The 17,670-nt window shown below is 33.9% G+C and overlaps 2 protein-coding genes across 3 annotated transcripts; one reads left to right on the top strand and one right to left on the bottom strand.

Moving 5' to 3' along the window:
* The first annotated feature begins 2,346 nt into the window (after positions 1 to 2,346).
* On the top strand, positions 2,347 to 6,140 carry LOC114185246 (GRAS family transcription factor). Of its 2 annotated transcripts, XM_028072866.2 has the most exons (3): positions 2,347 to 2,474; positions 2,874 to 5,216; positions 5,318 to 6,140. In XM_028072866.2, exon 2 carries the CDS (start codon positions 2,935 to 2,937, stop codon positions 5,146 to 5,148), a length of 2,214 nt encoding a protein of 737 aa, XP_027928667.1. In that variant the 5' UTR covers positions 2,347 to 2,474; positions 2,874 to 2,934; the 3' UTR covers positions 5,149 to 5,216; positions 5,318 to 6,140. The 2 variants fall into 2 exon arrangements, with proteins under 2 accessions (XP_027928667.1, XP_085530132.1); XM_085674006.1 differs by lacking the exon at positions 2,347 to 2,474 and having other exon boundaries at positions 2,484 to 5,216.
* A 2,049-nt stretch (positions 6,141 to 8,189) lies between these two features.
* Positions 8,190 to 15,293, bottom strand: LOC114185717 (uncharacterized protein At5g02240-like). Its single transcript, XM_028073595.2, has 7 exons — positions 14,850 to 15,293; positions 13,159 to 13,430; positions 13,036 to 13,072; positions 12,838 to 12,935; positions 12,624 to 12,685; positions 8,682 to 8,805; positions 8,190 to 8,575 (listed from the first exon to the last, which is right to left on the bottom strand). The coding sequence occupies exons 1-7, from the start codon at positions 15,115 to 15,117 to the stop codon at positions 8,456 to 8,458; spliced, it is 981 nt and encodes a 326-aa protein (XP_027929396.1). The 5' UTR covers positions 15,118 to 15,293; the 3' UTR covers positions 8,190 to 8,455.
* Positions 15,294 to 17,670: the final 2,377 nt, after the last annotated feature.

Genomic DNA, 17,670 nt, shown 5'->3' with positions numbered 1-17,670 from the left:
AAATTAAATTTTAATTTTAATGTTTTACGGGTAATGAGTACCCGTGGGTACGAATAGTATGATACTCGTACCCGACCCGTTTATAAATGGGTATTAAAATACCCGCTACCCGCGGGTACTAACTACCCGTCGCGGATTTTATCTGTGAATATCTACGGGCGTGGGTATTTTTGTTATCCCTAGTTACAATTAGTTTAAAATTATAACGAAAATTTAAAGGATAAAAACTAATTTTAGATCAATTATGTTAGTTTTCATCCTTAAAATTTTTGTTCTAATTTTAAACAAATTGTAACCTTAAACAAAAAGTATTTAATAAAAATGTGAATTTTAACAAAAATATCATTATAACTTTTATATAAAAATTAAATTTGGTCTCAATTTCAATTTCAAGAGGACAAAATTGCTCAATTTTAAACAGAGGTTGGACTAAATTGAATAAAAATAACAAATATAGGACTAGATTGATTATAAAACATTGATTCTGATATATGACAGCTTCTAGGTTGATAAGTTGGACATTTAATTTTTTTTAAATTAAAATAAATTAAAAAATATAAAAGAATACGAAGTGACACATGACATTAATTGTTCATTATTGTCAATGATTCAAACTATTTTAGCAAAAAAAAAGACCAAATTGAACAAAATTGATGAAAATTGGAATCTATTTGAACATAAAAATAAAAATTAGAACTAATTTGATAAAAATTAACGAAAATTGAAGAAAAAAATATTTTAACAAAAAAAAACTCAATCGAAAAAAGTATAAAAACAAAAAAAATTAAATATATAAATATAGAAAAGAAATTACTAATAAAATCTATATTTTTATATTCAAAACTTTATTTTAAATTTATATTTTCTTATAAGATTTTGAAACAATATATATTTTTTATTCGGTGAATGACCAGGTGGACAAGAAATTATATATGGTTGATATTTTACCAAACAGTTGTTTGATTAAAACTTTTATACCCATAATAAAAGTAGAAAACATGAAACAAAGATAACTACTCTCTTCAGCAGCTCGGGCACGGTAGATCACTACTTGTTATAATTTATAATAGAAAAGCATGAAAAGTCAGAAGATGACATTATAGTATGGTAGTAATGAAAGGAATAATATTAATGAATAAAGTATTGATGAAGGTTATAGTGAGAGACAAGAACATTGGAGTCCCCACACTTTGCGCTATATGTGTCTCCCTCTCATAGCCTTTCAACCTCTACAAACCTCCACAACATCATCTTTCACTTTTCTCCATTTTCCTTTCATCACAACAATCAACGGCTATCATTCATTCTAACATTTTCCCTACCCCATCACATTTTCTCTCTCTTACTCTCTATATACTTTTCATGTGTGGTAATGTAGAGAGGAAAATACAAATGTGAACAATAAAATAAGAGCAAAAGGTATTTGATCAAAAAAAGAGAAAAAGACAAAAAATAAAAAACAAGATAAAAGTGAATAAAAATAATAACACACTATGTCCAACAAATATTAAAATTTAGTTATTTTCTTATCCATCAAATTACACATTACCAATTTATTTTCTTCATTATAGACACTAAACTATGTTAGGTTAGGATGAAATAGATTAAAGGAAAGAATGAGAGAGGGAAAAATAAAAATAAAAAAATAATTAATTTTAATAAGGTGACGTGTAATGAACTTTTAAAAATATACATGAGATTTGAAAAAAAAGAAACTAAAATCTAAGAGCAGAAGAGCTGACTTGTGTGGAAATCTGCTACCTTGCCTAGCTTTTATGATGCACATAATTGATTAAGGTAGCTTCTCTCCTTGTTCATTCTATATTAATGTTTTTTATTGAAGTGATGAAAAAAGAGTAAAAAAAATTAGTTCCATATTTTATTTTTATTTTTTCTTCTGTTTTATGTTATCTTTACCAAATATATTTATATTTTTTTCTAATTAATTTTCTCCTCTTTGACCAATTATTTTTATTTGATAAAAAGATAAGGAAGATCAAACGAGATAAGAAATAAGTAATTACTAAATTAGTGATAGACAAGAAAATGCTTATTATCCGGTAAGTTATTAAATATAATCAATTTTATATATCATTACTGAGAGGGAAAAATAAATAAATCCAAGAATGGAATCAAATTAGAACTATATGACTGTAATTAATATATCACGTGATAAAAGAAAGAGCAAAGGAAAAAAAATGAAATTTATTAGTTAAGTCTTTAGATCGGTCAAAAATTCACAAATCAATAAATTTTTGGAAGAAAAAGTACTTTTTGTAAGATTATATATATATATATATATATATATATATATATATATATATATATATATATATATATATGTGTGTATGTATATGTATATATGCTTCCTTAACATAACCTTTTCGCGCTCTCATTTCCTTTCTGTCTCTCTCATCTTTCTCCCCCTCTTATGCTTTCTCTCGGAACTAGTGTTCTGGTGGGTCTCCAACGAGGTAAACAAGTTTGTCTCTGTTCTGGGTTGTAGCTTCTTTGTTTTTCTGCTTTTTGTTACACCTTCACCATTTGAGTATGTCTTTTTTATTGTATTTTTCTATTTTTCGCTTCTCTCTGTGTTTATCTGATTTTCTTCCGATTATCGAGCCTCGTGTTTGAAACGCAGCCTCTTGGTCTCGTCTACTGTGTGGTGACTTTTTTCCTCTCTTTTTTCTTTCGTGTTTGTTGTTTTCTTTTGCCTTGTTTGATGGTTTTGGTGAACTCTATCTGTTTCTCCATTTTGTTCTGCTTTTCTTGTTCTTTTGTGCATAGACTGACACACTTGAAAGTCATGACACGTATTCAAAGGATTTGGTTTAAAGGTTTGTGTTTTGATGCTTCTGTTTTGGTTTCTGAAGGACTTTCAGAAGAGACCAGAATAAGGGTTGTTTAGTTTTGAGGACTAAAGTTTGAGCTTTTATGCAAAGATTGGTCATAATGGATCCACGTCTTTATGGGTTTAGTGGTCCCCCTAATGAAGTCCGGTTAGGAAATCAAAGATTTGAAAATGGTTTCTTTGATCAAAGTAGGGACTTTGGTTACCTTCAGTCCAATCTAGTGACAACTAAGACGCCTTCTTCATCCTCGGTTTTGACTCATGAGGAACCTTCTCCGGAGGAATGTGAATTTTCTGATGCAATTTTGAGTTACATCAGTCAGATCCTTATGGAGGAAGACATGGAAGATAAGACATGTATGCTGCATGACTCTTTGGATCTTCAAATTGCTGAGAGATCATTCTATGAGGTGATAGGTGAAGAGTACCCTTCTTCGCTTTTAGAAAATCCAGGTCCTGCTAATCCAGATGGTGGGAATGGGGATCATAATTTCTCTGAAAATTATGGTTCTTGTTCTTACAATGATGGTGATCTCAGTAGCATTTTTACTAATTTTCGTCAAAATTTGGGGGAACTCCCTAACCATAATTTACGAGGCAATAGCATTTCACAGTCATCTTGTAGCTCTTCTAATAGTGTGATAAGTAGTGTGGAAGGACCTGTGGACTCTCCAAGCAGTATTCTCCAGGTTCCTGATCTGAACAGTGAGAGTCAATCCATTTTGCAATTTCAGAAGGGTGTTGAGGAAGCTAGCAAGTTTCTTCCAAGTGGAAATGGTCTCTTTGCTAATTTGGGTGTGGCTAATTTTTCAAAACTAGAGCCTAAAATTGGGTGTAATGAATTGTCAGTTAAGGTGGAGAAGGATGTGGGGGAGTCTTTTCTTGCTGGGTCCAAAGGAAGGAAACATCATCTGAGGGAAGAAGGGGATGTTGAAGAGAATAGAAGCAGCAAGCAAGCTGCATATTTCTCCGAACCTACATTGCCATCATCTTCTATTGATGTAATCCTGCTTCATAGTTTAGGGGATGGTAAGAAGGTTTTGACGGCCCGTCGTGAGGCTTTGCAAACTAAGAATGACAAGATAGTACTGTCAAATGGTAAATCAAAGGCTTCCAACGGTGGTAAGGGACGTAGTAAGAAACAAAGTGGGAAAAAGGAAGTGATTGATTTGAGAACACTTTTGGTTCTTTGTGCACAAGCTGTTGCAGCAGATGACTATAGTGGCGCACAAGAGTTTCTAAAGCGAATCAGGAGGCACTCAAGCCCTTTTGGGGATGGAAATCAGAGGTTGGCTCATATCTTTGCTGATGGTCTTGAAGCGCGCTTGGCTGGGACTGGTAGCCAAATTTATAAAGGACTTGTTAGCAAAAGAACATCAGCTGCTGATTTTCTGAAGGCCTATCATCTGTATCTTGCTGCTTGCCCTTTTAGGAAGATGTCTAGTTTTATCTCTAATGTCACAATAAGGGAATCTTCCGCAAATTCAGCAAGAGTCCATGTTATAGATTTTGGTATCCTTTATGGTTTCCAGTGGCCTACTTTCATTCAGAGACTTTCATTAGCAGCAGTTGGAGGACCACCTAAACTTCGAATTACAGGAATAGACTTCCCACAACCTGGTTTCAGGCCTGCTGAGAGAATTTTAGAAACCGGACGCCGCTTGGCAGCTTATGCTGAATCATTTAAGGTGCCATTTGAGTATAATGCTATAGCAAAAAAGTGGGAAACAATTCAGCTTGAGGAACTGAAGATTGACAGGGAGGAGTACCTTGTTGTCACCTGTTTTTATCGTGGTAAAAATGTGCTTGATGAATCTGTGCTCGCGGACAGTCCGAGGAACAAATTCCTCAGTTTGATAAGGAAGATCAACCCGGATTTATTCATTCATGGCATTACTAACGGTGCCTTTAATGCGCCTTTCTTTGTTACTCGATTCAGGGAGGCACTGTTTCACTACTCTTCACTTTTTGACATGCTTGAAACTATTGTGCCTCAAGAGGACTGGGAGAGGATGCTGATAGAGAAAGAGATTTTTGGCAGGGAAGCATTGAATGTCATAGCTTGTGAAGGGTGTGAGAGAGTAGAGAGGCCAGAGACATATAGGCAGTGGCAAGCCCGGATTCTTAGGGCTGGATTTTCGCAACAATCTTTTGAACATGCTTTAGTAAAGAGGGCAATAGAGAAAGTATCAACTAGCTACCACAAGGATTTTGTTATTGATGAAGATAGCCAGTGGTTGTTGCAAGGTTGGAAGGGGCGGATTGTTTATGCCCTTTCTTGCTGGAAACCAGCATGACTAACCAAGATGGTACAAGTGCATCTCACTAGGGCTTTGCAAATTGGTTTCACTCTTGAGGAGCTCAGGTACTTCTATTATCCACTTTCTCAGTTCTGTCCAAAAATGCTGGTTTATCTCATTGTTGTTTGATACATCTTGAACTAACTTGAATTTCATAATTGTTCAGGGTGTGTCCAATACAGGGTTCAAGATAAAAAGTAAGGGTTCAATCTGAGTTCAGTTGGGGAAAACAAGGTTACTGAATAGCCTGGTATGACAGTAGATAATCCATGTTATTCTCCTATAGATCATTTTGAATTCTGTCTTATGATCATGATCCAATCTAATGTGGCGGATGAATGATGTAACAAGATCAATTATTGCTGTAACTCATTTTGAGCTTTCTACCTTAATATTTCTGATAGTTTACTACTTAACTGAAGATAATGGCTTGTGTATTTCCTCCGAACCATTAATGGAATATTTAGTTTGGGAGAAATACATGTTGCACACCAGATGGCATGTTGCTATTCCAGCTGTGTCAAGGGCAAAAGTTTGACTAGGTCCACTTAGCTTAGATGCTGCAATTGGTCAAGTCTGGAAGTGATGTGCAAATTGTAGATCTCTTGACATTTGCTTTTGAAGACTTGTTTCAACATTTGACTCATAATGGGTAGTGGTGGGGGCCACTATTTAGAAATTTGAACCCTATTACTGGTACATATTTTCCTTGTTAAATTATTACTGGAGAAACATTTTCTCAATGTATGATTTCATTTGAGGTTTACATTTACTACTTATTTGGACCTGTACTCAAATCTATAGTTGGTCACCATTCATCATTCACAATTCACCAGTTGGCTTTCCCTTTGGTGGATATTCTATAGAACAGTGATGGCACGATGATTTGAACACGTTCCTAGGACGCTATTGAAACCTTTCACCACTATAGCTCATTCTTGTAACTTGTAGCTATTGAAAGTGCATCAGAAGAAATTCTATTTAAAACATTCTGCTTTCACAATTTGTTAAGGGCTTAGTTTTGATTCCTTGTTTTCTTGTATATAACTGTCTGAACTATAATGTTGCACCTTGTGTTGTCGTCTCTTTGAAAGTGTTTGAACGTTTTAAACATAATGTAGAACGTTTACTTTAAACAATCATAGTGGAGTCAAAAGAAAGCTATTGTTAATGCATGTATAACCTAATAGTATAGAGCATTTTATAGTGGCGGACCTCGTAGTGGGGACCTCATGTGTTTGATGCGGCTTTTGAAGATTCACATGAGGAATTGAACTTTTTCCTTTTGTCTTTGGAAAGGTTCTTATAGATTTTACGAACAATTTGGAAAGGTTCTTATAGATTTTACGAACAAGGTGAGTGGAATGTGTTGCAGGAATCATAGCTGTTTTCATAAGAAAAATTATAGACGTTCATTTCTTTTTGAGTGGATTGAAGGTGAAAGTTTTTATTTCATAAGGTAAAAAATCCTAATAATGCGTAAAAGTTAGTTTTTACACAATTATAGAAAGTTAAACTTGCTAAAGTATGTTGAAGTTTATCTCCAACACAAGAAAAAGTGAAGGAAAAGAAATTGATGTTCTCCTTCACAGAGACAGCAGAAAACTCGTGATGCACGCATAGATAGAAAGAACAGTAAGATCACAATAATTGAAAGGTGTGGTGTAAGTCAACATTCAGCGTGGTTGGAATTTATATACCAGGAAAATTCTTCAATGGAAAAGGTTTTACTATTCTTTGGACATTTTTATGGAACAGAAACATGTCTGATTGATTGATAATTTATGATGTTATGATAAGATTGAGCTCGTTTCTCATTTCATCTTATTTATTATGTGAACTAAAATCAGTTTTGAAGTGCAACTATGCCTTGGTGAAATTTAGTAAATCCTCCACTAAAATCAACTTTATCAATAGAAAAACTTAATGTAATCACTCCTTACAAAGTCAACTTTTATTTGAGATAATGGCAACTAAGATTCTAACAGATGCCACTCAAATTGGTGGGCACATGTGCCCGGTGTTGAAGTGCATGTGCTTCCAAAAAGGAGATCAAATTGCTATTATCTTAGTAAATAATGTTAGGAAGAATAAGATTTACCTATTTATTTACTCCATCAGTTCTCATTTTAAAATATATCTCTGTGCAAAAACAAAACCTCTATTTTTTTAATATCTACATAGTTTATTAAAATTACAGTGTAATTATTAATTCAACAAAATTTAACAACAGAATTTATTTGGTGTATGTCTTACAGCACCTCAGACATTCATAGACCAAATTCACCATTTTACCCATAAAATTTTTACCAGGTATCAAAACCTAACTGCTAATGGGGTCTGAACTTACACAAAACTTATTCACAAATTAAACCTTTAAATAAAGGCTGATGGTGAAAAAAATGAAAAGTTTAATCTAATAATAATAATTATTATGGTTAAATATATTTTTAGTTTGTACACTTTAACACGAAACTATAATAATAATGATAATTATTATAACACGAAACTATAATAATAATAATTATTATTATAACACGAAACTATAATAATAATAATTATTATGGTTAAATATATTTTTAGTTTGTACACTTTAACACAAAACTAAAATTAATTTATGTTTAAAATTTTGGTACAATGTAGTCCAAAAAATTTAAAAATAAATAAATACAATCCTCTGATCAAACTGTTTTTGACCTTTGTTTTTGACCTTTTTAACATAGCAAATACATTTTGAGAAGACATTCGAGTGATTTATATAGTTTTGACAAATTTTAACTCAAGTACTGATCTAAAATACTGTTTAACAAATCAAAATAAAAAAGTTAACATATTAACTACATATATATCTACTGACTTTTAAAATTTGAGAAATAAAATATATTAAAATTTTGGACATTTCTAATTTCACATCAAAATTTATAAATTAAAACATATTTAACTCTAATTATTATTATTATTAAGACCATATTTTCTAGTAGGTTCGTGAGTGTTGTAAACCAGGAAACATCAGAAGACTCGAGATACAGACAGTTCAGTTTTGTTCCCAAGAAAACTACTTTTATAATTTTATCATATCATGCAATTGAAACATTCAGCAATATACATGATCCGCTGAAAGTGACAGCATGATCCTCTGATTACTAGACATTTGTTTTTCTCAAGGCCTGCAGTAGCAGTGAAGTCTATAATTTGCATTAAAACAATTCTTTAATAAATTGCCAAGAAATAAAGTAAATATGATTTGGTTCAATCCCAAATGCAGACAAGAAGGGTCTATGGACCATGATAACAACATTCAAAATTAAAACCTAGTAGTGATCTGGGAAAATAAAGCCTTGAAGTCCTTTGTTGGTGAACCAGCCCCCTCAGGTTTTGATGACAAGTCAAATGCCTTGAATTTGGCCTCCTCATAGTTTAGTGCCTGTTAAACCAATTCAATGAAGGGACATCAAAATCTGAGAATTGAGAATTAATTAAAAAATGGTGGAATATTTTAATTTGCAAAGTTAATGATATAAATAATATACCTGAATGCAGACTTCAGCAACATCAGCTCTACTTATGGTTCTGGTTTCTGTCTTCAGAAGCTCATCATCCTTCCCTACAAGCAGTTCCCTAAGCCCTCCATCCTTGTCTTGCAAGCCACCAGCCCTGACTCAGTACACAAAGTGTGAAAATATTGTAAAGTTAAAAAGGAAAAAGAGAAAGAAAAAAACTCAGTATGTTTATAATAACTAATATTCTCATTAGAAAGGTGAATAGGGAAAACAAGTTTCATCTAAATATCAAAGTGATATTGAAGATAAGTAACCACGTAATTGGAAAAGTTCAATGATCTTAAGATGAATTAGTCTTCAGACTTGTTAGATTGTGAGATAATATGGTATCTATTTAGCAGCAATCCATATCAGTGTTTAGAACAGTTGTTGCTCCTATAACCAAATGCTTCAAAGGAGAAACATTTAAGGGAGCTCAGGCATATAAGTTTCAAATTGATTAAAAGAGGAAATGATAGAAGCACCCATTCTTGCAATATTCGACTTCAACAAAGTATTTAGATCATATTTGTGAGGCTAAAGATTCAGGACTTGGTAATGTTTCAAGGAGAAATCATTTAATCTATGACAAGGAATTCTATTCTATCAGACAAGTATTGACAAACTAGAGGCATGATTTCATTCAAAAGCTGTTCCTCTTATTATTTTCAGGCCATGAGATTAAATATATATGAACAAACAACACAAGATCAATAATAGTTATGAAAAGAGAGTAGAGTCCCCTCAAGCCCATTCCTTTTTTATCAACACAAGTTGTTGATAATGCTTAGTTCCAGTGGTTACATTAGTGTGGGTACTAAAAATCATGCTTAGTCAACATGGTGAGGTGAGGGTTTTCGTACAATGTAACTACCAAAACATAAGCCCCTAGTCAAGGGCTAACGTATTCGCTTTTGAACCTCCTTTTCATTCCGATAGTGAGAGTCAACGTTTCAATTTCATGTTCGCTAATATAACATTGTTAGTTTCAATTATCACATTTTAAGTATTGTTTGTTTTAGAGCTCAATGGCAAAACCTCCTTTTCATTCCCATAGTAAGAGTCAATGTTTCAATTTCATGTTCACTAATATAACATTGTTAGTTTCAATTTGATCATGCCTTGTCAAAATTGGTGAGGTAAGGGTTATCTCACACTTATGTAAATACTTCTGCCTTATTATTAGTTGATGAGATTTCTAACACACTCTCACTTAAGGATTGGGCATTTTGAGCACAAAATTTGCAAGACTGGATATCTACTGGTGGTCGTGGTCCTATAATGATAGTGGGTTATAATGACAGCAGGTGGCCTGAGAAATCACTAGAATTGTTCTAATACTATCTTAACATTTGACTTTGAGTGAAGGTTTCCCTAAGCCGGTTAACCAAAAGGCGATACGGAAATTGTCGTACAAGCGCAATCCCATAACCTACATCGACCACTTTAGGAATACGTGTTGGGTGGGAAGACTAAGATCGAGTTGGATTTCGGGACTAGGGTAAATAGGTAATCGACTCCTTTTCATACAACAATATACCAACCGGGCTTACTATACCGAATATAAAACCTCAAGGCAAAGCCAATTTACCCGAAAGCTTGGAAAGCATTCCACCTTACAATAATACTCGTGTAGGAAAGAAAGCAAACAAAGTCCTATCTTAGGGTGACGAGGGACAAAGCAACAACCAAAAAGCATTGAACCTTAGCCGACTTCAAGCACTTAGAAAGAGACTAGGTGCTAACCGATAGGATTCGAAGGATTGATTAGGCGATGACTAACTAAAAGGCGGATACGATTTCACTCTTTGGTGAAGGATTAGGACTTAGGTGGGCGTCTTAGCTTAAGGGAAGGAGCATATTCTCCTTGATTTCATCGATTTATGAGTGAACATCCTATCCTGGCGCGGATGAGCTTCTCCCAATTATGTCTGGTAATAGAATAGGACGGCTTGCTCTGACCAAGACTCCACTTTTTGCTCCGTCCATGGAGCGTATGAATTTCTTGGAATGTAAATAGACCAAAAGAGGGAATGAAGGGATAAGAATAGGAATTATAGTCCCATTGGAAAAAGGGGCACCAGTGGGAACATCTCTACTGACGAACCATTTCAATAGTAAGGACGAGGCACGACCATAGAAGTAATGAAAAATAAAAAGTTATGTAGTTGGACCATATGCTCTATCCGTTCGAGTTTCGCTTCCTTAGAGAAGATGAGACACTAAAAATGAAAGTGTTCACAACGCATACCGAAAAGATACCAATGAAGCCGACCATTAATGACTAGTTTGAACACCAGCGGTCTGATCCCTGATTTGATCAAACAGACTGCTCTTAGAAAGATGAAAGGAAAGCAAACTCTCCAAATTGTTGACCAAGCAACACTAGCGGAACAATCTCAACTTCTTACCAGCCGGATGGTGCGCAATGAAGACCAATCCGCGAGCTAAACTATAACATCCAATAGCAGACAAGCTTGCATCTCCGTTGTCCCGAATCCTTATTTTCTTTCTCCTACAAGCCAATCATGCAGTCTTTAGCTCTACTTTACTACGATATATCTTGCTATTGTTTTTTTCTATCACAAACAGTCAAACCAGCTACCGAAGAAGAGATACTCAATTCGTTACCATGACTGATAGGATAATCAAGCAAGGCAGTCCATAGAGAGTTCCGCTTCTCCTCTTAGTTAGAGAGGAGCAGAGACCGCTCGATCTTATATTGTTGGTTCTGTTGGAAGTCTCACATCGACTAGAGATAAGGCCAATTCACAATATATAAGTGAGGTGCAATCCTCACCTTACAAGCCGGTTTTGTGAGATTGACTTAGGCTTTAAAACTCACTTCTAACATGGTATCAGAGCTAGGTTAGAGCCTATCCTAGCGAAATTTCTTGGACATTCTGTTCTACCTGCTATCGGGCCGCTAACGGACTAACCACAAAGTGGGGTGCAATCCTCACCTTACAAGTTGGTTTTGGGGTTGATTTAGGCTTTAAGCCCACTTCTAACACATACACTACTTTAGCCTTATTATTAGTCAGTCAAACAGGAATCTCCAACTAAGTTCTCATGGAACTCTTGGAGGACGACCTATATTTTTATGAGATTTCGAGTGAATGCTCTAAAAGACTTTCCAAGGATTTCTCTTTACAAAATGTCTTCCTTTGAAAAATAATGGATTGTTTGTTCTGCAACGTTCATCATGTGAAACAATAATATAAACAACACATAATGGAGTTCTTGAGGCCACTTTGAGCTGTTTGTTTTTCAAGCAAAATCTTATTGGCCTAACATGGTTTTTGCTATTATTAGGCACAGAAAGTGATATCTTACTCATCACATCCAAAGCTTGTGCCCAAAATACAAGTGTATATACCCACGTCTAGTTCCTCTTACACCATAGGAAGATGGCAATATTGATTTCATGGTAGGATGCCAAAAGCTCAAAGCAACAAAAATTCAAATATGCTATGAATTCAAATATCCTATTCTATGTAATATATACTACAAAAGAAGATACTTCTATCATTTGTGATTTATGAACTCTTTAAAAGCAAATGCAAGGTACACATTGAATACTTCTCAACAAAAGCTAAAGATCATAATTTGATGACATCGATGTTTGCAATTAACACCAAAAATTTGGCGACATCTAGATCACATTTTCTTTCGTTGTCAAGAAACTAACACCAAAAATTCAAAAGTGTTCTGCCAGACAACCAGGTACCAAGAAACATTAAAGTGTTGATTGATAGTGTTTCTGGCGCAGTTTAGGTTATGGGAACTAAAGGTATCAACATTTTATTTGAAATACCATTCCAAGGTAACAGTCAAGCAGTCAATAATTTTATACATTATTCCAACTAAAAGGCACTCATAAAGAAGAAACCTAGCTATCATATTTCTCAATAAGGACAAAAAATGGTGTACCTTATTATTGTATATGGGATGCCAGAATCAGCCAGATATTGCTCTGCCTTCCTTTTCCAAACCTGCAAATCAATACAGGAGAAGTAAAAAATGCTATACATTTACCAAACTTGCATTTTGCATTCAGATGAATTGCAAGCTCTGGTCATATAAAAGCAATGCCAGAATTTATGGAAGAAGGTAATTCAGAAATAAAGGAGAAAACATTACTAACCAATATATTTCCATTACCCAAGCTATTCAAAGGATTGTTAAGGTCTGTTCCACCCATAGACCCTACCAACACAATATGCTTCACTCCAGCAGCCTTAGCTGTACGTTCAATATTGTAAGCATGTAAATTTATCACAAAACTTCAAAAAATGTTTGCATTACAATCTATGGCTAATGGAAAGTAGACATGAGCTCTCACCAGAATCTATTTGATTTTTCTGCCCGATCCAGTCAACCTAATAGGTACAAATCACCAACATACGAATAAGAAAGGAGATAAATTTAAAAGTAATTGTGAGTTAGACAGAAACTGCAACAGTACCTGTTCGGGATATGCACCATCTTCAAAATAGAACTCTGGTCTTTGTCCTGTGGTTGGATCAAACCCAGGTTTTATCAGTGGCACTGCACTTGTGAGGATTATGAGAGCATCTATACCTTGAATTGCAGGAACAAGACTTCCGGCATCCCTTATATCCCCAACATAAACGTCCTCTGCAGCACCAATGTTCTGTTTGCTTTCTTCTGTTCTAACCAAACCTCTAGCCACATACTGGTTTGGCCTCTCTTTCAATTTTTTGTAAACTATTTGTCCTGAAAAGTAGCATCAATTCTCAGTTATTGGTAAAAATCACAGTAACTATCCTATTTCAGCAACTGCCCACAACTGCATATAGTGTTGAATTGGTTGTACGATGTTTTGCACAATCAAGACATGCTTGGTGCTTGCCAAATTAACACATATATCGGACAGAACCATATGGTGGTATAACCCACTCATATCAAAACATTCTGGTCTAATAGATCTGTTTGCAGCCCCTTCAAAATGCAAATACCACAATGTTATGATTGTCCTTGTTTTTGTGCTATTCAAGACAGAGAATTATGGTATGGCCACAACTCAGAATATAAGTCATAAATTACAACTGTTAGATACGTTAGAGTGATTTCTGTTACAAACCTAGAAAGTTGAAACTACACATCTCCATAGCGTGTCCAGTCAAGAAAAAATGTGTAATCTTACAAGTAACAACATGCCAGAAAGAATCATACATAATTTACCCAACAGGCCAACATCAGCCAACAATCTCTTAATCACTTGAGTTGAGAATAGTATAACAGAAATTTTATATTATGTAACATGTAGATCACACCATAGTCCATACACAATCCCTATTCAAATCAGAATCGTGCATCAAAATCAAATCCAAATACTGTAATCTTCTTCTATGAAAACAAAAACCTTTGAAAGCCCATTTTAGCATAGAGTACTCTATGTACACTTTGTCTATATTTCCTACTTACAAGTGCCATTACTATATATATTTTTGCACATTGTATCCTAACTTTAATTTAATGAAATACAACAAGAGCCAAACCATATCATCCTGTATTGGTTGCTTTGCATCCTTATCCCTTCACGTTGAGAATATTTTTTATAGAACAGACAAGGGACGGTTTAGTTTTAGTTTGAGAAAATGTTTATTTCTTTTTAATTATAAAAATGTCACTTTATTTTCATTTTCCGATGTTTAAATTTTATACAAGAGACAATGAAACGAATAAAATTTTTACATAAGAAAATAAAATGGCATTTTGGGGTTAAAATAAAAAAAAAATCATAAGTTTATCTCAAAAAACCACATTGTAAACAAATGCCCAATGACACAACCCATAAAACAAAACCAGCATTTTCTCAGTTGATGATAATTTTGCAACATTAATCCTGAGTGAGAAAATACTCAATCCACCAAAGGCAACGAAACTTACATTCCATTTTAATTCTCTCTCCTGAGCAAGGAAAACAAAAAGGAATCTGAACAATACCCATGAAAGCATATAACATACCGTTAAACTCCACATCTTTCATTTTTCATAACAAAAAAAAAAAAAACAGAAAAAGCAAAACCCGAAACACCATTTTCTGGTCCAAAATCCAAATTCTTTCCATGCCAAGACAGAAAAACAAGAATTCAGAGAAAACCCATCAAGCACAAACCAAAAAGCCCTTACCTGTGCGACCACCAGCTCCAGTGACAAGCACAGTACTATTGGGACTCTCCGCCATGGCCACAACACCAAACTGTCTCGTCACCCTCTTCACAGCCTCCTCGTTCCTCTTCTTGGCAAGAGAAAAGAAACCCAAAGAAGAAGAAGAAAGAGAGATAGCGCGAAGCCTTAATGAAGAGGAAGAAACCGGTGGCAGCGCGCAGTATTTATGGCATTGATTAGGGGAGGTGGCAGCGCAGAAAAGGGGAACACGTGTTGCCATACCCATCATAGTAGTTGACACAGTTGCATGGTGGCGAAGGTTAGAGAAGAAAAGAATGGTGAAAAGTTTAGAACTTTAGAACAATGGATGATGCAATTACGGTCACTGCGGAGACCAGACACTGTTGGGGTGGTTGTCGCGCCTCAGTATTCGTTGAGCTTTAATGTGTGTTACATTTGTCATACCTTTCAAGTGTAGTTTCCTTCTATTACAGATTTTCTTATCCATTTACCTTATCTCCGGCCATGACGTCACCTATGTAATTTCATTTTCTTTTTCTAATTTTTACGTGTTAAGTTAAGAATAAATATGTTTTATTTTTATATAAAAACCATTATATATATCATATTAGGTTTAATATTCAATTTAATGATAAATACTTTTTTATTTACATATTTTATTTTATTAATAAAATAAATAAAATTAGAATCTTAAAATTTCATCAATAGTTAATATGTTTAAGTATATGTTTTATTTTTATTAGTTGTCATGTATTTATTAAAAAGAAAATTAATCTTGAAAAATTATTAAAAAATTTAAATTTACAAAAGATAAAAAGAAAGGATAAAAACATCACTCAAGATTAATTCTATGTTAAAATTGATCTTCCATTTAATAAACATATATTACAAATGCTAATTATTAAATACCGAACATGTATTGAATTATCTCAACTATTAACAGAACTTAAAAAGAACTAATTTAATTAAATTTTGTTATTAAAATTATAATTACTTTTCTTACTATATTAAAAATGAAATATATCAAATAATTATTACACTCAATAAATTATTTACCATTTTCTTATAATAATTTCTTTAATTATATTTTTATTAGTTGATATCATTAAAATTTTAGATTTATATCTTTTAATAAATTATAGACTAATATTAATATTTAAAATTATCTCCAATTTAAGAATTTTATAATATCTTTTGATAAAATTTATTTTGTTTTAAATATGTTTCATCATATTACATATTACATAAGGATAAAATAGACACTTAACATGTTTTGGTCAGAAACCTGTGCAACAATTGAAAAGTCCACGATAATATGATGATTGTGTCGGGGCAGCGATGACAACGTGATCCACACCCATTACTTGAATGCAAAGTTCATTTGTGTCGGCTAAATAGGGACGCATGGTTGCTTCCTTCTTATCATCGGCTAAATTCACGAAAATGAATAAGAAATATAATAATAATTTTGTATGTGTGGGTCAAGCCCACGAACAACCGAAACATTCTTCTTCTTTATGTGTAGGCCAAGCCTACAAATAACTGAAATGGAGATCTGAAAGAGGTTCTTTTCATAGGTCTAGCCGACGCAAACAATTAGAATTTTAATAGTTAACGTCGACCTAGTGTCGGCTAAGCCTGCGCGAATGCTTGGAAATTGAAACCTCTTTGCTCCTCTTGTTGGCTCGTGAGGTGGCTGGAACGGAGAAACGTGAATGTCGCTAGAAGGAGCTTTGAAGGTGAGCGCGGAGGCAATGCTCTCGGGCCAATGCGGTGCACGATAGATTGTGGAAGATGCATAGTGACTTGAAGAAGCCTTGACGGTGAATGCAAAATCAAACTCACAATGTTATTCACAACTGCTGTTTGCAATCACAGAGAAAGGGGTAAGGAAATGTAGCTCGTTTGAAGGCTCACTTCTGCCTTTGATTGAAGCTTATCGCAAAGAAAAGGGGAACAAATTGGTTGCTCACTTACTCGTTGCCATTGAAGCTTCTCCCACTTGTGGCAAAAAAGGGGAACGAACTGGCACTTCACAAAAACACTTGATTTCACTTAACCAATCCCAAACCCCTAAACTCGCACTTGTGGCAGAAATGAGACGCAAAACATTCAAAAATGAGAGGCATTGATTGTGGCACTTGGTGTTGGAGAAAAGGAGCACAAAAGGTTTATCGCGAGACAAAATGGGGCCAATATGAAATTGGGAAAGGGGGAAACATGATTGCGAAAGATAACCTAATAATTTTTTTTTTCTTTTAATTAAGTGATGTATGTGTGGGTCACCCGATGCCAACAATTGAAGGACAATGCGTTGGCCATCCGATGCTTTAATTTTGTAAGTTATGCGTGACGACAAAATCACATATACTTATTTTCTTTTAATAAATACACTTAAATATGTATAGAGTGTGTTGTACATTGGTTTAACTGATACCTTTTGCATCTTCATTATAACCGACGCTATTTTTGAAAGCTAAACAGTAACATTTTTATAAATTTTTATAATAATATATCATTGGTCTAATCTCTCAATTAGTAATATATATATGAACAAATCAAATTAAGCTAACAAGTTAAAAAGATAAACCCAACTCATCAAAGAGATTAATGAACGTCTTAACCCTTAGTCCACTTTCTCACTCTTAATAGTTGAAACTTTTTAACCCTTTTTTTCAAGTTTTACTTCGAACTTACAAAACATACACTTTTATAGTTTTTTATAATTTAAATAATTTGATTATTATAATTAAATATTAATATAATAAGAATACCATTATGCTAACAAAATAAATGGAAATAATATTATAATACTGTAAAA

The sequence above is a fragment of the Vigna unguiculata genome, chromosome 5 (genome assembly GCF_037176805.1).
Source record: "Vigna unguiculata cultivar grain cowpea cultivar isolate G323 ecotype 2 chromosome 5, ASM3717680v1, whole genome shotgun sequence".
In the NCBI taxonomy this organism is placed as follows: domain Eukaryota; kingdom Viridiplantae; phylum Streptophyta; class Magnoliopsida; order Fabales; family Fabaceae; genus Vigna; species Vigna unguiculata.
This window is presented reverse-complemented; position numbering and strand designations above follow the sequence as displayed.

What these genes read in the sequence shown, in the direction of transcription:
- LOC114185246 (XM_028072866.2), top strand. Translation starts at nt 2,935, where the DNA reads ATGCAAAGATTGGTCATAATGGATCCACGTCTTTATGGGTTTAGTGGT.
- LOC114185717 (XM_028073595.2), bottom strand. Translation starts at nt 15,117, where the DNA reads ATGATGGGTATGGCAACACGTGTTCCCCTTTTCTGCGCTGCCACCTCC. An exon ending in TGGAGCTGGTGGTCGCACAG is followed by an intron (nt 13,431 to 14,849) that starts GTAAGGGCTTTT and finishes GCTACTTTTCAG; the next exon opens with GACAAATAGTTTACAAAAAA. An exon ending in ATGGTGCATATCCCGAACAG is followed by an intron (nt 13,073 to 13,158) that starts GTACTGTTGCAG and finishes TGTACCTATTAG; the next exon opens with GTTGACTGGATCGGGCAGAA.